A 15,805-nucleotide genomic window follows, 5' to 3' on the forward strand; every position below is an offset into this window, starting at 1 on the left:
TTTATGTTTACAATTGACATCTTCATAAAAGAATGAAACCTTTGAGCGACAGCTCAAAAGCATGAAGGTTGCCTGCAGTAAGTACTTAAATTATTTTACACCTAAATGGAGCCCAGTTGTTTTTAGTTAAAATTTAATAAACCTTAAACTGATGACCTTTTTTTTTTTCCACAGAAGGCCCCGAGTTGCAAAAACGAACTTTCCAATGAAATATATTTTAAGGAACTCGTGCTGAACAAAGGGCTATTTAAAGCTGAATGCTTTGTCAATTTATCAGCTTGTGAACATTCTGTTCCCGAATTCCCCACTGCTCCTGAATGTATAGAACGATGGTGCCTCCCTTAATCGAATACTATTGATTCGAGTGTGTCACAGTGATCTCATTGAGAGTAATCAATAGTAATCCAAAATCAATCAATCTGCTCTTGCACTATCATTTATCAAATCTGAATACGCCAAATTATTTGTAGGCGTCAAATTACAAAGAAGAGAAAATGGTAGAACTGGGAAAGTTAATGGTTTATATTGAAAAGCAAAACCAATCTTTCTCTCTCTTTAAGGGGAGACATCTTAAAATGAACTGCTACTGGAAAAATACATTTATCTTCTAGTTAAGGCATTCTAAATTTATAATTAATCTCATTCCATTCCTGAAAAAAAAAAAAAAAACAGATTTCTTTTACAGTTTGCCAGTTCAGCACAACTGTTCAAAACTGAGTGATATGCCCAAACTTCCCACAGCACACCAGCATTTTATAAGTCTGATAAGCTAAGTTTCAAATGCCTGTCACCCATCTGCTGGAAAAACAAGGAGATTCGACTGACATAGGACATAACTGCATCTTCTAACATCAGAAATGATGTTTAATAGAACTGCAGTGGAAAAGCAAATGCTTAATTTCTCCAGAGAATGTCCAGCATAGATGTACCTGCTTATCAAAGATGCTGCTGTTGATGCTGAAAGTTCCTTTATCAACACATTCACCTGTAATTTAGTCAAGGTAAAAAAAAAAAAAAAATCCTTCTATTCATTACAGCACATTTTAAAGCACCCCTCCTATTTAACTTGCATGAAAATAGGCCCAGAGTGTCTAAAACATTTACTTTTGCTAATGTAAAAGTGTTGGCATTTTACTTCATTCCTGATAAGCTGGTGCCAGTAGAAGTGATTATTCTTTTCTTATTCAAGGCCTATCAGCATTTCGAAAAGCTCTCTCAATCTTATCAGGTGTATGAACAGCACTGTTACTGAAAACAGTTTGTACTGCTCCTCTCTTTCTGCCAAGCTATCTGATAAACCCCCAACTAACTAACTGTATTTACACACAATCAAACATAAGTTGTATCTTCTATGCACTCTTGCCAGGTTCCAGTTTGCCATAGGTTTTTCTGCTGTGACATTAACTTAACAAAAATGTCAGCTGCAAGTATCCCAAACTGACAACAATCAAGAAAACACTATAAAAGCACTCAACTAGAATGCACAACAAACAGAAACAAAAGAAAAACAAATATTAAAAGTTGAAAACAATCTCTTTGGAATTCACAGGGAAAATAACATGTACTGTGTGTGCAAATATGGCTGAATATCATGCACTTACCTTTTTCCCAAGTAAATGATCCTTTAGCACAACAGATTAATAGAAACAGAAATTTTTTTAAAAAAGAATAAATTGTGGAATTGAGGAGGGGAAGGTGTACAGGGAACTGTTTTAGAACTGAGCAGGCAATTCCCCCACATTTCGGATAATCTCAATGTGAACGCACAGAGGTTCTACAATGCAAGCAAAGTAAGACAATAGACAATATCACCGAACTTACCCCATAAACTGAAGACAAGATAGAAAGCAAGGCTATCACATATGGTGACCACATTCTCAGGATAGATTTTCCAATCATTAAAACCCTCATAAATGCTCTAGACATTAAAGTTTTGTTCACTATAAGGAAATAAAGAAATAAAAAAAATACAATTTGAGTTTTTAACCTCATTATTTTTCTTATTCTTCAGACTTAACCAACTGAATAGTTTAACATAAAAGTATAAAAAAAAGACCATCATCCAGATTAACATAGATATCTGTTCTCCATTTCTATCTTATTAAAAAATGCTCAAACCAGTTGGTGGTCCCTAGAAATGGGGAGACACAACCTCTTCTAGGGGTAGTACTTTGGAGCATGAAAAACAACAATGACATTTCTAGAACATGGGAGGCATCTGAAATTTACTTGGACAACTGGGTATCAACAAATTCCTGACCCTAAGGAAAGGATTCTCTGCTTGAGCTTGTGCACATAAATTGTCCATTTGTTCCTCACCTCCCTCTGCTGAATAGCTAGGAGAGAACAGAGAAAGGCGGCCACATGCTCCCACCTGAGCCCAACTCCTGATGCTGTCTAGACTCCAAGAACAGAGTGAGCCTTCCTTTAGATGTGTAGAGCAATAAGATGAATTAGCCAAGTGTGTAGTTCAGTACAATTCAGCTGACGGCTGCTTTCCCATCTGTGACACTATGGTGCCATGACTGATGAGGCAGGTCTCATTCAAGTCTATGGATAAAAGGGATGCTTCTGTCATTTCACAGGACCCAGCACCAACTGTATACAGTCACTTTCTCACAGGAAACAGACGTGGTGGTTCTCATCAACCATGTACACCTTTCTCTTTTTCTGATCATCAACAGTTAGTTACAATAGTCCTCCAAATATCTGATCTGGATATTGTTTAATAGACTACTGACTGTAAAAAAAAATATCAGAACGTTTTTTCACTTGTGGAAAAAGAATGCAATTTAACATGATCATCTAACTTTTTTGGAGAAGTGAAAATACTACAATAAGGTGGAATTATGGAGGGCAAGGGGCAATAGACTGAAAAACCTCACATTTGATTTTTTTTTCTCTTAAAATTTAAGTACCCCAGCCTCTGTAATTGTCTACAGGATCTGCTAGTTTTGCTAACTCTGGACAAAATTTTGGCATATATGAGTAGACTGCTTTAATAATTTTTTTTCAAAGCAAAGTAAATTCTTATAAATATTGTCACATATTAGCTGCCTGGAAAAGTATACCTTTTAGAATGCTTCAGTACTCATTGTGAGTATTAAAAGGAAAGAGAATATATTTAACAAGCCCTTTGTTTAAATTCTCAAAAGCCATTGGAAATAAGTAAAAATTTTCCAGAGTAGATTAAAAAGGAATTATCCTTTGCCAAGATATAATTCTGATCAGGAAGGGAAAAAAATAGTGTGTTTCTGCCTATTTTTTTGTGCATAAATTCTTGCTCTATTCTTGATTTGATTTTTTAAATTTATCTCTGTCTTGGGGATGGGGCAATTAAATAAGCCACACCAAAAAAAAAAAAATGATTTTGTTTCTTCCCCAGAAAATGTGTGTAAAGTGCAACACAAAGTAAGCTTTCCTTTCAAAGTGAATCCGCATCCTCCCAGATTCTCCACTTCTTTTAAGTTTTTATTTGTTTCACAAATAAGAGCAACTGAGGTTTACCAAGTCAGAGCCTTTGTTTTAACATCCTATTTTACTTCCAGGGTGGCAGAAAGATTTGAATGAGCTTCAGTTATACAAAACTCATTATTCCCTATGCTCTCTGTATTCCTACAGTTAGTTTTTAAAGACAAGTAAGCAAGCAAGCTGGTTTTCATTACACTTCTACCAGCCATCAATCTCTGATATAATGTGAGGATTTATTGGTAGCTTGCCTTTTACTTAGTACCATCTTTACCAACTGTTTGCGGAGAAGGTGTATGATGAAGCAAAGTTAAATTGACATGTCTGTGATATGTCTGACAGTCCTCAGTATGCCCAATATTAATTTGTTTTCTTTGGCTAGGTAAGTGCTGCCAAAGCATATTACACATAATCTGTACTTCTAATCAAAATGATGAAAGGTATATATGTAATTTTGTTTCACTCAAAGCAATATGAGAAGGCACACAGGACTGTATGTTACAAAAATAGCTTTTTATAATTAAAACAGAAATTCAGTTTCCTTTTTTTTAGAATGCAATCTAAACTTAAGTAGATGCCCCATGAGTTTGAACACTATACTACGTAGTTATGAAATTCTGAATGCCAAAAGCTGGTGTTTTCAATTACTATATTGTGTGAAAGAATTGCATATAACCATAAGTTGTATTTCTAATGGTAGTGTTGTGTTACATATCTACAGGCAGATGCACATATGCACAATTAATGAACTTTAATTGAGCAGTGATAAACCAAATTTTTAAAAACTGTACCTTTCTTTTTATTGACTTGCTTTAGTAGGTTACCTTCCAAATATATGTGCCTCACCATAAATTTAAATGGCATTTCATTTGAAGAAATCAAAACATAAAAAGCAAGTTTCCTCCAAACATTTAAAAATATTTTTCAAAAATTATGGGCAGGATATATGTATCTAAAGGTCTAAACCCTCTCAATTCAATGGTTTTAGATACTTCATTATAAAAAAATACTTAGAAATATTGTTCATATTTGAGAAAAAGAAACATCTGTACTTTTGGAAAGAAAAAGCAAGGAGGAAAGATGTGTTTACTAAAACTGAATGGAAATTATTTTTATTAGCTGAGGTTTCCTAGACCTTAGAAATTATAAATCTAATAGGAACTTGAAACAAGAATAAAAGGCCAGGTAAATCCTTCAAAAGACAGAAGGCTGTCTCTTATCACCTTCAGATAATAGGGCAGCTAACTTTGATCTGATGGGTGGTACAAAGAAGCAGTTAGCACTTTTTTAAAAACACAATAGCAGTAAATTTGCTAAAGTGTTATGCAAACAAAGGTAGGAAATGAATCTAGGAATTTAAACAAAAATATAAAATGGGACAAAAATAAAAAAATAGAGCAATTCTATACGTGTTTTTTTCCCAACAATCAGATTTACCAAAGTAAAATCAGAGACCTCTAAACTTACCTCGTAGAATCAAATTAAATCATTGTAAAATCTATGATGTATTTTATATAAACGTAATACTTATTAATTTTACATATTTGCTTTTAGCAAAAGAAAATAAGCAAATGACATATTTATTTAGTGTAGGCAAATTAAATTCACATTTTGCATTTTTTTGAAAACTCCCATGCTTTGCATTAAGATATATTTGTCAGGCTCAATTGTACAGGGAAAGATGTAGCCAGAAGCTAGTTCAAATTTTTTTCTTGGATATGAGCCCAACCCATTAAATGATACATTTAATATCAGTAGTTTATTTCCTACTTTACAGTTTATTTATGGTTACTATATATTCAATACATGAATGAAAATAATTAAAATTATTTTAAGTCAGAAACAAATTTACTTACTAGGTTACCAGTTACCTGTCTAATATACAGTTGTTAAATCAATTCAGTTTTAAATTAGACTTGGTAAATACCTGAAATAGTAATTCCAGGTTACAATTATGCCTAACAAATGTAACTGACCACTGATTAGTATTTTGAGATCTACTTTATTATACAAATGTACATGGACAATCTTAACAGCACACCTATATGCTACAAACATCCCTTTCCCCATATATATGCATATTTCACACGCATGTTAGACATGCACATGAACACATTCGTGTGTGTGTCCTATGTACTGCTTTGGATTTTAAAGTGCCATATGTGTATTTATTTTAATAATCATGGTATAGATGATTTATATCCATATTTACATGGCTCTGGAAATAATAATCAATGGCAAAACATACAAAATGCAATAAGAATGTCAAGCCGCAGAGATGCTTGGTGTCATCCCTGCACTATCAAATACACACATAAGTATGATTGGAGAAAGAGAGGCTAAATATTTCACTGTCAGAGAATGTAGAGAACTGCAATTCATTTCTATCTCATGTGCTTTAGGACAATGACAATTTAATACAATGCCAGTGGATGTAAAAGAGATAAAAACTGAACAAACTGGACCAATGTAATCAAAGATTTTCTCCAGAGAGCTGCCAAGGGCCAGAGCTCATATGCACTTATAACAGATCAACATTGCATTGTTTCTCTTGCCCATGAATTTGTGATGAAGCAAAATTCAGAGCAAGGCTTATCTGCTGCATTGACTTTAAAGTTCGATCACGATACCTTAAATGCTCTCCTCTTCTTTCTAAATGCCAGATAGCTGGTTCTAAAGTTTATGTGATATTAATTGGTTTCATAAAAATCATTGCTATTAATTGCCACTTGTATGAAAGTATCAATCATAAGCATGTATTTTAATATCTCGTATAAAATAATAAAAAGAAAAACCTTCAGTGCTGAGCGTTACTTTACAAGTAAAACAAAGAAACATTTTGTTTAGTCACTAGCCAAAAACAAATGTTGAGGAATTTTTCACAAGTGATACAGACTTGAGATTGGGCATTATGCCTACCTTCCAAAAGAACCGGCTCCTTCTTTGTCTGTAATTCTGGCAGGAGTGAGGTATTGTGAAAGTATTGTTAAATAGAATCATAGAGAAGTTAGCTGCCCTCTTTGATGAATAGCACCAGGTATCTAAAATTAATTGCAAAAGTATGGCCCGGCTAATGAGATGGTCCTTATCTTTTCTCAGCACAGGAAGCACAAGTATTTTTCTGCTGGCTCAATATTTTACAAAAATGCCTAAAGTGTTATTAACTAAATAAAAGCCTGATTAAAAGACCTCAAAGATACAAATTGTCATAAATTCTGAGATCTGGAAAGGGTAGAGTTAAAACTGATTTCCTACATTATTTCCTTTTTAAGCTTGAATTTCTAGTCTTGTCTTTTTTTACTCTGAAAAGAACAACAACAACAACAAAAATCTTTCCTCCATTAGCATTATTAAGAGCTGAAATAAACACAATTTCATTCTTCATGATGTGATCAGTATATATATCACAAGTCAGATTAAACCAAAGAAACATATCAAAGGCCGTCAATTTAGAATATATATATATATATATAAAGAACAATGATATCTTATTGGGGGAAAAACACTAGAAAAATGATCATCCATGCAAGAGAATTAATGGATATCCACAAGGGCTTTGCTAATAACATGGGTTAATTACCGCTGCAACACACTAGGCTCAGTAAATAAAGCAGCAGTGCCATAAACACATTAAGATGAGAAACCATCACTATAAGAAGAACCAGCCAACACCATCACCCTTGCCTCTGCCCAGGAAATGGAAAGCTGTCTCCCTGTAAAAGGAGGGTTTTTAAACTCACCACCAAATGTGTATAAGGTAATACACAAATACCCTAACACAAAGGGATAGTAAAACATAGGTGCCCATCACTAACTCACCACTCCCATGTAACATTTATTCCATTAACTCAAGAACACTTTTTTCCCCCTTACTTCAAGGAGAAAAATCGTATGTTACATAACAGACATTGTCTGGTTCTTTCAACTATATATAGTTTGGGACATGTATTATGGATATTTAATTCTTAGAAAAATAGAATTGCTCTGTTCAATTTACTGATGTAAAGATTTCAAGATTCTACAGCTCCAGAATGCTCACCCCTAATTGCTGCTGGTTGTCACTTCTAGTAATTTACAGAGAAATTGTCTGAAAACACCACCTACCTTTTAAGGCTGCAGGTGTTTTTAACAGATAATATAGAGAGGAAACAGGAAGAAAAGCAATAGGAACTCCAAGTCTGGAGTTGAAGTATTCTTTCTTAGAAAAATAAACCTGAAGTATCTGTTCATAGTTCTCAAATAATATCATATCTAAAGTGACTTGGGCAGACTCCTATCTTTCGTTCAAAGATAGTGTCCAATCTGACTTAAGCTTTCTCTTGTTGTTGTTACTATATAGATTTTTTCCTTCCTGTCTATTTTTATCCTGTGTATTTTGACATTATAGTATCACTTTAGAATAGTTGCATTTCAATTAAGTTAGCTTTTAATAACAAGAGTTAGAGCAGAGGGGGGAAAAAATCAAAACCCTGAAACAGAAAGAGTGAATCATATAAAATAAAACTTGCATTGCCCCGAGCAGGAATCTTAAAACACGCAACTGTTAAATGTTCAATGTCTGGATTTCAATGATCAGGCTGAAATTTACTAAACTGCTCCCTCTTTGCCTTGTCTGTTTTGGAGGGTTTCAATTGCCTTTCCTTCTTCCAACAGCTGTGACAACTGTTAAAACAGTCAGTAAAATTAAGTCCGCTCTATAATCCTGTAGTCAATGTTACATTTTAATCAGAGGTTGAAAGGGATTCATGTGATGAGCACACTCATTTAGAATGATTAGACTGACACATATGTCAGAATGAGCAGATATATTATTTTCATCTATTTATGCTATCAGCTATTACTGCTATTAAATGTGAAACAAGCTTTCAAATGTTATGTTCTTTAATGTGCTGGCACATGTCCTAAAATTTAAAAAAAAAAAAAATAGTTAGAGGCTAACATTCTAAGCTCTTTAAATGGTGGTCAATAAATTGTATGAATCTTTTTAACAGCCTCCAAACCAGAAACTGTCCAATATTCAATATTTTCCTCTCAAACTGCATAACTCTGGTTTCATTTCTATGTATACACACACGTGATGGGGTTTAACCCAGTACAATTACTATGAATATTAATAGCATGTATAAATTTTGTGGTTTATTAATTGAGACAGAGAGGCAGATGCGTTGCTTAGCATTGGATCTTTCTGTCTGTCCAGTGAACCACGTAACCATCAGAACTGCATCCAGACAATAAATCTGTATTTTTAAAAGATGACTTTTAATTGAACCAAAAAGAAAGCTAGTTTGAATCTTGCGCCAAAGCCAAAAGGACATGTGCCCTGATTTCATTTAAATGCATCTGCTTTAAGAGGCTTATCTAAACTAATTATTCAAATTAGCTATAAGAAGTTAAAGTCAAGGAAACTACTCTTAAAACAAGGCTCTGGGAGGTTTTGAAAGTTGATTTTGTTTATTTATTTAGGAAAAAAAGTTCAGACCCTGGGTGAGCTTTAGTAAGGCATTCTTCTGACATTAAGACATTTCAAATTCTGGGATCCTACAGTCCCAGGTGCACTAACCTTCAGGCTACAGTTGAGTGGGCAGTCCTACCTTTGTTTATCTTTTATTTTTATTTTCATGCATTTTAAGGTTGCTTCTTCCCTTGAGTGCTTTCAAACGGATGCAAGGCAGGCTTACAATCTTTCAGTTCTTCCTAAATTCATCTCTGGACTAATATCTCCTGTGTGAGTGTGCATGTGGGTATGTGTGAGAGTGTGTGTGTGTGTGTGGGTGCATATATATGTGCACGCTCACACACACACACACACACACTCTTACACTCAAACATCCAAGAGCAGTCACTGACACTGCCAGTCACTTTTCATCTCTTACTTAATTACAAAGCAATGCAATATGCAGTCACTAAGGACAGCTAGTGGACATCTACCTATAATGCACTACCTCATCTTCCAGAGTTTTATATTTTCTTCACAATCTATAGAGAGAAATGTTTGCCAAGAGCACTCTTTTCAGAATTATAACAGTTGGTATTATTGTAATGTGAAAGCAAAGCAATATAACTGACTCAACAGAAAGAGAGATAAACCAGTGACAGCTCCCGTGATACACTAATATTTTATCTTAACAGTGGGTTGAAATTAAGTTTATGACCTACTCATTTACACAAGAATGCCTAATTTACTTCCCCTACCCCTGTTCACTCCACCCCCTCATCTTTAATAATCTAAATATACATTTCTAGTGTATAAAGATATTCATAAATACGAATTAACTGCATATAAGAATGAAAGTACTTTTCTCTGTTTTCTGGACACAATATATGAAACATATCCACAATTTGAGCATTGTCTATTTAAGGGGAAAATTTAAAAGTCACCACTGTTTCTTCTTTAGTTTTTTTTTCCCTTAAATATTTATAATGTGTGAAAATCTCATGTTACTTAATGGACTGATTTGTCAGTTAAGTGCTGACTTAACACTAACCATGCAAATAACATTATTCTAGCTCTGAATTGCATAGGGCTAGTTTTTAAATTGTTCTCTGAAGGAGAATTAGTAAATGTGCAATTTTGCTTCTAACTCTGCGCGGTAAGAAATGACAGGGAGCTGAAAATATCTGTCAAACTGCAAATACATAAGAGGCACTCAATAGTATAAATCATTTTGAATATTGTATTTTAAAACATCTTTCCTTGGGAAAATGGGTCCTAGTAAAAGATGCATTTTAACAGTTCACTAAGCATTTGTGCCAAGTGCCTATTCTTAGCACCTGAATAAGAAGTGACTGTCACACAGCTGTTTTACTGACAGTCACTGAGCTTTGCCTCAAAGGTAACATTGTAGTCAGAGAACAATTCTCGACTTACTGAATTAGGAGATCACCCTCGACACAAAAGGCATAAGACAGACACAAACAAGCACTCGTGTGCACACAAAATACCCAGGGCATTACCTGAATCAGTGTGCAAAGATACATTCCGTTCACCCCACACGCACTCACCCCCACGCTTGAGTTCGAAAAGGAAAGAAAAAGGTACCTACTCTTCTTCGTAGTGCAGGGAAAAAGATTCAGGAAGGCAAAGTTCTACCGAATCCATGTGCGACCGGCAACCATTATTTGTGCACCCCAGCTATAAATCAAAGTTTCCTTGACAGAGCACAGTGCAATTAACACAAATGTTCTCCTGGTGACAAGCCTATGGGCACAGCCAGTTGGGACCAAAGCTCTCACACTCTCCTAATCAAGGACTTAAAGCCCCGATTGGAGCTTATTAATATGAAGTAGGGCTTTACATATGCAGTCCCACCGGCCCAGGCGCGCAGCCGATTGGGGGGCCTCTGCCCAATCAGGAGGGAGGCGACGGGAGGCTGCACGAGCCAGCGGAGCCAGGCAGGTAGGCTGGGTGCAGAGAAGGAACTGAAGGGGGTGAGAACTGAGAGTGGGCAGAGGAAAAGCAAGCCAGGACCGGAGCGAGTGAGACGCTCCCAGTAGATACCCTGAGCTTTTTTTTTTTTTTTAACCCTCTTTTTATTCCCCCGCCCCCCTTTTCTGGGAAGCTACAAAAGAAACATAACTAACTTAACTCTCTAAGCACTGGAGGGATTTGTCTTTGGTTTTCTAATCTAAGATCTATTTCGCTTTGAAAAGAAGAACTCACGCAGACTCTCTCAGTTAATATGGGCAAGGATTCTGCGGAAGGTAGAGAATTAAGTTTGTCCTGGGGTTTGGTTTGTCTGTGTTATTAGTCCACCGGGGGCGGCGGCTTCTCTAGTGTTGTACTTTCTCGTTTCTTCCTAATCGTGTCTTTTCCTGCTGTCCTGGTATATAATGGGTATTTATTTTTTTTTTTTTTTAAGACATTCTTCTAAATCATTGGAGCTTGTGAACTGGGATCCTCGTCTCTAAGGTGAAATGCAGTTGTACCCAACTATAGAATAGGAAATAGCTGGTAACAGTACCATTTAAGAGAATGCTATGTAAATTATGTTAACATTTCTATACCTGCTCCAGGGTACTCTGTATATAGATATACAATGCACAGTCTTTCAAAACAAAGGTAAACAATTGTGGGACAAATTGGCCCCTTTAGTTTCCAGCAGGAGTCTGGGGTCTGGAGGGTTTTTAGTGTGCTAAATGTATCCCAATGTATTTTGACAAAATAAAGACTGCAGTTTTTGAAGGAAAAGCTTTGCTGTACACTGCATGAAAAGTGCCCTTAATTGTGTACTATTTCAATATCAGCTTCCTAACAAGGAGACGTATATCCTTATATAGGATTTTACCCAAAACATCAACCTTTCAAATAAAACACAATGTACCAATTTACGTATTTGTTTTTATACATAATGTATACTACATGCTTTTAAAAAAATCAACCCATATTTTATAAGACTTCACACAACCTAGTCACTATAAGAAGAACAAGTGTCCAACAGATAATAATTTACCAAACTCTGAATTCTCAGTCAAAAGTGTTGGGGGGGGGGGGAAACACCAAGAGAATATAAGAGGGAAACAGGGTTTTTCCTCTTAAAATTGTGTAGAGTGTGTTTTTAATTTCCATATAACTGAGAGCAGGCTTAGGTTCTATTTTAAACTACAGGATTTTTTATACTAGCAAATGCACATTGGAATAGATACCAGCTATTTATGGCAAAGAGATAACTGCTACCTTATAGAGAGTGGAAGACCCACAATTTTAATATAATTCAGCTCCCCTGCTTACCAACCTTTTGCATCTTAAGTCTTACATGATAGAAATAGTATAATCTTTGAGATCAAAATAAATCAGTTCAGATATTCCGCATGTGTTAAATTCACTAAATCAGAACTCAGCTCTCTCTCAACCCTCTCAAATTTTCTAGGCCTTTAAAAAACAAAACACTAAAATAGAACAGCCACATTAAAATTCAGAATATAAAAATGACAGACATGATTTGGTCCCCCCGCAGAAAAAAGCAATTTCCCTGCCATGTATTTAGCTATATCTAAGATATGGGCCTGATTCCTTTATTTTGTGGTCTAAATGCAGGCAAGTTTCTAGATCAGAACTCACATAGCAAAAAAAAAAACAACTGTGCCTGAGAATACTGTATAAAAGCAGGTAGTAAAAGCTTAATTACCAGTGGCATTATGCTGTCTATATTGTTAAATGTGAACTCTGCAATTAAGATGTAAATTTGGTTGTGAGCAGTGAATTAAAAGAGCTTTGAGATGTAGAAGAAAATCCAAGCATTCTGTAGACACCCAGGGAAAAAAAAAAGATTTGTCTATTCAATCTAAAATGAGACATGTAATCAGTTTACAATTAAAAAAATAAATAAAAAAGGCATTTTGCAAAAGAAACATGATTTTTTTCCCAAAATACAATCAAAGAAATATAGAAGCTAATACTGCATTAAAAGGACAGAAAAAAATCTTTGGTTCATATGATTACTATCTTGATTTCTGAATAAACTAAAATCCTCAAGGTAATTAGAAGATCCAATTGTACACATTTTTAAAAGATATACCCCCAAACGTTTCATTATTATTTTTATCTGGGAATATTTCTTTAAAAAATAAAAATTATTTAAAGTACTCAACACATATAATGTACTCAATAAACACTAAGATTTTGTACTTGGGTGGCATTTTTATATTTAGTTTCTTTGCATTATCATGCTGTAGCACAACCTGTTTATTAGTCCTTTGAAATGGTTTTTTAAAGACAAGATTTGTAGGCAATTATTTACCGATGCATCTTAAGTCACCACATTGCCTAAGAGTAATCTTTTATTTCCCAGAATTTTCTTATTTTCCTTAGGATACTTATTTGCCCTGATTAAGAGCCATTTGACTTATCTGTGTGTATTATTAAAAAATATATAGACTCATGTTCACATGTCTGTCTGTTTTCTGTGTCCACAGACATACATGCACAGAGTCATCCCCCTGATCTCTCACTAACCATATTTCTTCCTTGCAAGGTACAGTGTTCAATGAGCTGGCTGCTTTGTGAATGACCAGAGGTGCACTAGGTGTATAGGGATGAGTCTGTTCCCCTTAGGAGCTAAGGGCCGCATGCATAAGTCACGGACCTAAGATCCACTTACTGTCTTGAATCCAGTTTAACCAACTTCAGATTTAAAATGATATCCATTGCTCTAAACTTGCAAGACAGCTTTAGAATATTTTATAAACACTCGGCTCAAGTCATCTCCAGAGCCTTTCCTAGTCAGTTTTCTCACTTTGAATGAGAAAGGAATGGATAATCACAGAAATAAAAACACCATGGGCAATAATGAACTTATGCCTTCAAAAAATCTCAGTTATAAATAATTTGGGGGCAAAATAGATAAATAACATGGAATAGACATGTATTGTTAATCAGTCTATACACTTCACAATCTTACCACAAGGAGTCTACCCAAATCAGGAGAAATTGAGCCAGACAAAAGGACCTCTTCTGACTCTTTCACAAAGAGTATAAATAAATTAGTTAATACCAGTCTGTGATGCACCAGGCCCTGAGTCTAAGCATAGCTTTAGCAGTCACAAATAGCCAAACAACTTCATCTCCAGCTAACACATAGGCATCAAGCAGAGATTACACTTCATTTCCATTTGAAAGACTAGAAAAGAACCAGCAAAAACTCCAGTGGAAACAAAAGGTAGATTCCTCTGAGTCGTGTATACCAGAAATGTTACTGCATTTTAGCCAGAATAATTGCTTAAAATATTCTGTGAATTCTTATGTTGGTAAAGGTGATGAGAAAAGCAGTGTTGCTATTATTACGTATTAATAACTATTTTTCACTCTCATTTTTTCTGAAAATTAATAGGATGAGTCTATATTTAAATATTTCAAATCCATCACTATTATTGTGAAATAGTTTCATTTTATATTGCACATTAATTATGTGTTAAATATTAAAACCTAAACAAGGCATCACAAGTTTAGATTTTTCAAATTGCCTTGTAATCTGCCTTTACAGATTTTTCCTCAAGATCCTAAACCTTCGAAAAGCTGTTTAACTCTTTGAAACGTTCTCCCTGCTGTCTTTGATGTATCAGGTATGGTGTAATATATCATTCTACAAAAGCAAACCAAAACTCTTACAAACCACTATCTTTAACTCCAAAAGCAAATCCACAATGAACATCCCTGGAAAGGGAATCTTAAATGATAAGCAAGGGGGCCTAGATATCATATTGTCTTCTATCTCTTCTTAAGCTGTGTCGCTTTAGATAGGTCCCCTCACCTATCTGTCCCTTTTCTCCTCATCTACAAATTGCTTTTTTTTTTTCTTTAGCAGTATAGGAAATTTAACTGAGGGCCTCATGTATAGTAGACAGGCACTGTACCACCAAGCCATATCCCCAGTCCTATACTGGTATGATTTCTATTGTGCTATATACCTGCTTAAGAACACACCTTTCCCACCAAGAACATGCAGAGTTCTAAGTCAGGATGACTACTTTATATTACTACCAAACCTCTATCAATTCATCATATCTCATTTTCTGTTGCCTTTCATTTCTAGGGCACAAGCTTTGATATTTAAATTATTGTCTCGACTGGCAAAAAGCAATCATCTCTGCTGAAAGTGCTTGGTTCCACAGAAGCCCTAATAAAAACCTTTCCTTTTGACAAACTTCTTGTTCTATAAATATATCCCATTCCCAAATTATGGAGTCTATATAAAAAAATGCCCATTCTCTGGGGAGCAATTGTGTCACCTCCATAATACACCAAACTCTTTTCCTAGTGTTCTGTGAAAATGGAAGTTGAAACAAAAAATAAATAAATAAATAAAAATCAGAGACAGAGAAACTAATAGAGGCAATTCAGTTTCTGTTTAATTAATTCAGGATTATTTCACTTTCATTTTGTCAAGCTAATAATATACATGGTGAAATGTCAGTAAAAATTAAATTATAAACTACAGAAGCTCCAATGGGAAAAGTGACTTTAGATATGTTGTATTTCCAACAAACTTACCCTAGTAAAATATCAAATGCATTTTATGGTTTCTTGCAAGCTTTCTATAATCTACCTGGCATGTATTTACAGAGCAATAGTTAACATGTTGAGATTATATATTAATAAATGAGTTGCAGTTATATTCTTTCCTGAATGTTAAGCACCAGGAGCTAAATGCAGAAAACATTCAAGGTCAATGTCCCATTTTAGACCTTTTCAGGCAGCTGTAATATTATGATAATCAAGCTTAAAATATTCCTATAGAAAGAGTAAATTAGCCTTTTCACTTGAAAGATGATTATGATAAACAATAAACCAAAGAGAGAACAAAATCCCTATTTTTAAAAGCCATAAATTGTTGACTCAATC

General features: G+C 34.8%; 1 protein-coding gene and 1 long non-coding RNA gene across 18 annotated transcripts in view; one reads left to right on the top strand and one right to left on the bottom strand.

The window, feature by feature from the left end:
- Positions 1–15,805, bottom strand: part of Esrrg (estrogen related receptor gamma) — a 595,402-nt gene that overhangs the window by 215,384 nt on the left and 364,213 nt on the right. Inside the window, exons 1-3 of one of the 15 annotated variants that reach the window (XM_005334962.5) lie at positions 10,512–10,689; positions 2,375–2,550; positions 1,822–1,940 (exon numbers count right to left, since the gene is read on the bottom strand). The exons of 11 other annotated variants lie outside the window; for them this stretch is intronic. In XM_005334962.5, coding sequence (XP_005335019.1) covers positions 1,822–1,826 — 5 coding nt within the window. In that variant the 5' untranslated portion in view covers positions 1,827–1,940; positions 2,375–2,550; positions 10,512–10,689. Of the gene's footprint in view, positions 1–1,821; positions 1,941–2,374; positions 2,551–10,507; positions 10,690–15,805 lie in introns of those variants that run through there. 3 more of the 15 variants (XM_040276856.2, XM_021732987.3, XM_078022832.1) reach the window with 3 other exon arrangements.
- On the top strand, positions 10,670–15,290 carry LOC144367225 (uncharacterized). 3 transcript variants are annotated; one of them, XR_013426555.1, is made up of 3 exons: positions 10,670–10,864; positions 14,448–14,526; positions 14,997–15,290. It is a non-coding gene; the product is annotated as an uncharacterized LOC144367225 (long non-coding RNA). The 3 variants fall into 3 exon arrangements; XR_013426556.1 differs by lacking the exon at positions 10,670–10,864 and adding an exon at positions 10,866–11,169; XR_013426557.1 differs by lacking the exon at positions 10,670–10,864 and adding an exon at positions 11,183–11,377.

This window comes from Ictidomys tridecemlineatus, chromosome 10, assembly GCF_052094955.1.
Source record: "Ictidomys tridecemlineatus isolate mIctTri1 chromosome 10, mIctTri1.hap1, whole genome shotgun sequence".
NCBI lineage: Eukaryota > Metazoa > Chordata > Mammalia > Rodentia > Sciuridae > Ictidomys > Ictidomys tridecemlineatus.